The 4,509-nt window shown below is 38.8% G+C and overlaps 1 protein-coding gene across 5 annotated transcripts in view; it reads left to right on the plus strand.

The window, feature by feature from the left end:
* The window catches only part of ACO1 (aconitase 1), a 43,385-nt gene that overhangs the window by 30,831 nt on the left and 8,045 nt on the right, over positions 1-4,509 (plus strand). For all 5 annotated transcript variants that reach the window (XM_041711477.2, XM_030257957.4, XM_032744076.3 and 2 more), the window contains exons 17-20: positions 425-567; positions 1,952-2,099; positions 2,512-2,634; positions 3,592-3,777. In XM_041711477.2, coding sequence (XP_041567411.2) covers positions 425-567; positions 1,952-2,099; positions 2,512-2,634; positions 3,592-3,777 — 600 coding nt within the window. The remainder of the gene's footprint in view (positions 1-424; positions 568-1,951; positions 2,100-2,511; positions 2,635-3,591; positions 3,778-4,509) is intronic.

The raw sequence follows: 4,509 nt of genomic DNA on the forward strand, positions 1-4,509 counted from the left end.
CTTCTAAATGGTAACAAAGCAAGTGAAGAAAAACAACAGGAAATTAAATGCACTGATTTGCCTGCTTGCATGTTGCACCAAATAGTTCAATGTTCAAATTGCTAATTCAGTGTAATTTAAAAGTGAATTGAGACTTTAATGCATGCAAATGTCTAGGAATTCTCGATTTTTATTCATGTATCACAGGAAGCCTTGGCATGTTTTTATTGGCTGTTCAATTTTCTTCATGCATGAACTTGCTGGCAGACAGCCAGCGCATCATATTTGTTCAAGAGCATAAAGATTTTTAATAGTGCTGGATTTTTTCTTTCTCCTAACCTGTATAAAAAGAGAGACTTTATTTTGCAATTTGCACTTTTTTGAGAAAGATAAAGGAATTACTTTTCATACATTAATTGCTTTGTTTGTATTTATGATGGCTTAGACTTTGGCTCTTCAGACTCCGAAAACAATAGAAGACGCTTACGTCCTGTTGAGTTTCGGGGATTCTGTGACAACTGACCACATATCTCCAGCTGGTAACATAGCAAGAAATAGTCCGGCAGCCCGTTATTTGACCAGCAGAGGGTAAACACTGCTTATTGTTCTTGTCATACATTGGGAAAACAAACTACAACTGTTATGCCATTATGCACACATACCTTCTGTCTTTTCACATACAGTTGTATACCTTGACAGCAGCCTAGACAACATATAAAATAAGAAACAAATGCATTTCTTTTTCTGCTACTTCAGCAGCTCTGACTGAGTGTAAGAAGTAGAATAGAGCGTATACATCTGTTATCCTTGTAGAGTTAAAGACATTATGGAAATAGGGGAAGAAGATGACTTACTGCAAAAACTAGCTTGTACCTTTATTCATAAATAAGGGAATCAAGATTTGTCTCCCTATCAAAGCAAAATGACCATTTTCGTTAGTGCCAAAAATGAGTTTTATATTAATTTCTTCTAGCACGTGCAACTATTTCACATATCTAGGCTCTTAGTTGCTACAGAACATCCAGAAGTTTAGGTTTCAGTGCAGCAGTAATTACTGGCAAATCTATTGTGATTGGAGTCTTGTAAAATGTTAATCTTTTTCTATGACCAGTCTGTCAATTTAGTACTTGGGGTTCAACCTAAAGCAAGACTAGGACTTACCAAGTTGACCTATTCAGACTTCACAGGTAATATATTGCTTTTATTCGCTGATTTTACTTCTTACACCTTCAGTGGTGTTTTGCGCAACAGCACTGACATAAAAAGTCCTAACTCGCTAGACCTAATAATTTTGGAAAGAGAATGGATTAAAACAGCGTGATATACTGAAAATAACTGCTCTGGACTCTCTGACCCCCTGCTATTAGTTACCTGGAAATCTGAATAGTCCTATGTGCATTACAGAACATATACTGTATGTCATAGCTGCGATTTGGATGTAGCCCAGTGCAAACAGTCTAATTTTCTGTAACATTCTAGAGCAATTTTTGTTTGCTGGTTAGACTGGATTGTCCCCTCATTCTTGCATTTCTGTTTGCAAGTGAAATTTTTCTTCTGTAGTTCTAATTTTCAGCAGAGAGTCTTGCTACCTTTTAGATTTTTAGCACAGTGCTCTGCTGTTGTTCTAGATGCTATAGTAGTATAAACAATGAGGATCTTCAGGCATCAGCTATTAAGAAAAAATTTGTGTTGCATCTGCAGACTTAATGTGAATTATATCCTTGCATCACTGTTGGATACTATTTCTAGGGCAAGAGTTGAGAGGATTATGGAAGCTGCTTTTTCTGACCAAACTGTAGCTATTTGTAAATCACTTTTCCTTCAAAACATCTCAAAGGAGAAGTATTGGCTAACCGGATGCTACTGCCAGGGTGGGAGCTACATACATACCTACCTCTATTACTCTTTTTTTAGAACAGAGAGCTTTTATTCTAAAACCAACACAGTGTGCTTTCTTCTTTTCCCTTAATAGCCTGACTCCTCGAGAGTTCAATTCTTATGGCTCCCGCAGAGGGAATGATGCTGTCATGGCCAGAGGGACATTTGCAAACATTCGCTTGGTCAACAAGTTTATTGATAAACAAGGACCTCAGACAATCCATTTCCCTTCTGGGGAAATTGTAAGTACACATGCTGCTCTAAACTGTGGCTCACTGCCAACTGAGTGGATTAGTGCTGGCTTTCCTTCTTACCAGCTTAGGAATTTACTTCAGTATGTTTTAAGTAAAGCAAATTGAGGGGGCATGAGCTGACTCAGGGAAGCAGTCACATGTACCTATGCAATGTGGTGCTTTCAGGCATATCAGTGGAGAGTGTAACTACTGTAGAAACACCAGTGGAAGGTGCAGATTTGCGTTGGGAGTGAGATTAGGCTAGAAGCCGCAAAGTGCTGTACAGTCAATATCCTTGAGTGCTACTTGGTGGAAGTTGGGGGCTTCCATAGTTTATGTGGGCACTTTTTTTTTCTCCTTTCCCTGGAACTGTGATTCCACTTGCAAAAAGTTTACAAAGCATTTGGTATTTTTATTCCAGCTGGACGTGTTTGATGCTGCAGAAAGATACAAGCAGGCTGGTCATCCTCTAATTGTGCTGGCTGGGAAGGAATATGGTGCAGGAAGTTCCAGAGACTGGGCTGCTAAAGGACCATTCCTCTTGGTGAGTGGCTACAGTAAACTAGGAGGACAGCATTAACAGTGCATTTCTTTGTTAGTAAGACTAGCTTATGACCAAATCCTGGGTAGCTCATTCTCACTTTTGGTAGCAAGAGATATTTTGAAATCTCAGCTGCTTCCAAGAGACACAGTAGAGTTGCAAAAGCTATTTAATATTAATAGATCTTGTTCCAACTGGAAGGCTTGACTGATCTTCATCTAGAAGTCCACAAGGCCACACAAGAAAGGCCGGTTTCTTTGCTTCCACTTTCAGTAACTCCATAAACCATAGGTCTGCTTTCAGCAGCATCCTTAAGCTCCCTTAGCAAAGAAAATAGAAAGTGTACACTAGAAAGTGTAAGAGAAGACTATCAGTGGAAATGAAATTTAGCATGACTTCTCCATGGGAGCCAAATACAAATCCACATACAGTGAAATAGCTGTCTCTTTCTCTCTCTGTCCAGTCTTACACTGTTTACAGCAAGAACGCTGACTGAAGCTTTCTTGCATTACTAGAAAAATGTGCAAGAGAGTTGGTGTTTAAGTTCATGTAGGTTTTTGGAGTTTTTTTTTCTGTCAATGAGTTTTTGTGTTAAATGTATTAACATGTAACATTTTCAACATTAAATTAAACTGCACACTGGTGCTTATAGGAGGGCAACACTGAATTAGGAAGAGTAATGGAAATTACTAGTGGTGCTCTGCATAAGACATGTTAAAGTAAATGCAGGATTCCTGAGAAAATGTGTTACTTTTTTGAGTCAGGCTTCTTTTAAAGAGGTGTGAAAGTTAACGTACAATCAAATCATCCTGGACAGTTTGCTGTCAGACAGACCTGCTGGCTCTACCAGTAGCCAGTAAATGAAATGGAGGGGACCACAAACAAACAAATTTTCTTCTTGTGAGTACAGAAAGACGGTTTTGAACTATGAAATAACTCAACCTGTTGTGCATTTCTTAGGGTGTCAAAGCTGTGCTTGCTGAAAGCTATGAGAGAATTCATCGAAGCAACCTAGTAGGAATGGGAGTGATTCCTCTACAGTATTTACCTGGAGAGGATGCAGGAACTTTAGGACTCACTGGACGGGAGCGTTACACGATTATCATTCCTGAAAAACTTAAACCACAGATGAATGTCCAGATTAAGGTATCAGACAGCCAAGATCTGAATTTTCTGAATCCCTATAATCTTACTCGAAATTGTCTCTTCAAAACGTATGCTGTGTCATATGGCAGAAAGATTCGCTTAAAATAGGGAGAAGAATTGAGATGGTGAAGGAGATTAAAACAGTTATTCTAATAGGGGTTAAACTGAAGGAGGGTAGAATTAGGTTAGATGCAAGGAATAATTTGAGATGAGGCACTGGAACTACTGCCCAGGGAAGCTATGGATTCCTTCTCCCTGGAAGGGTTCAAGCTCAGGTTGGGTAAGGCTTTGAGCAACCTTCTCTAGTGGAATGTTCCCTGCCCATGGCAGTGGGGGTTCAAACTAAGTGATCCTTAATATCCCTTCTAGCCCAAACCATTCTGTGATTTACTATGACAGGATATAAAAGCAGGATGGTCAAACTGTTTTAATTAACACAAAGCCATCCTGTATTTTGGACCAGTGACTCAAAGTCCACTATTAATTTCTCAGTTATAAATTAAGCAGCAAATGCGAAGAGACTCCATACTGTGTTTGTTAGGGTTTGTTTTAAACCACATTCCTCTCAAGCGGCTTCTTGTACTCTAGTGTGGATAGAAGTATTGATGCCTTTAGCTTTCTATCACAATTTTTTAAGATAGCAAAACTATCCTAGTAGTCTTTATTTTACTATGATGTCAAATAATATATACAAGGTTCTGCTCTTTGAATGACTTTCTTTGATCCTAACAG

This window comes from Taeniopygia guttata, chromosome Z, assembly GCF_048771995.1.
Source record: "Taeniopygia guttata chromosome Z, bTaeGut7.mat, whole genome shotgun sequence".
In the NCBI taxonomy this organism is placed as follows: Eukaryota; Metazoa; Chordata; class Aves; order Passeriformes; family Estrildidae; genus Taeniopygia; species Taeniopygia guttata.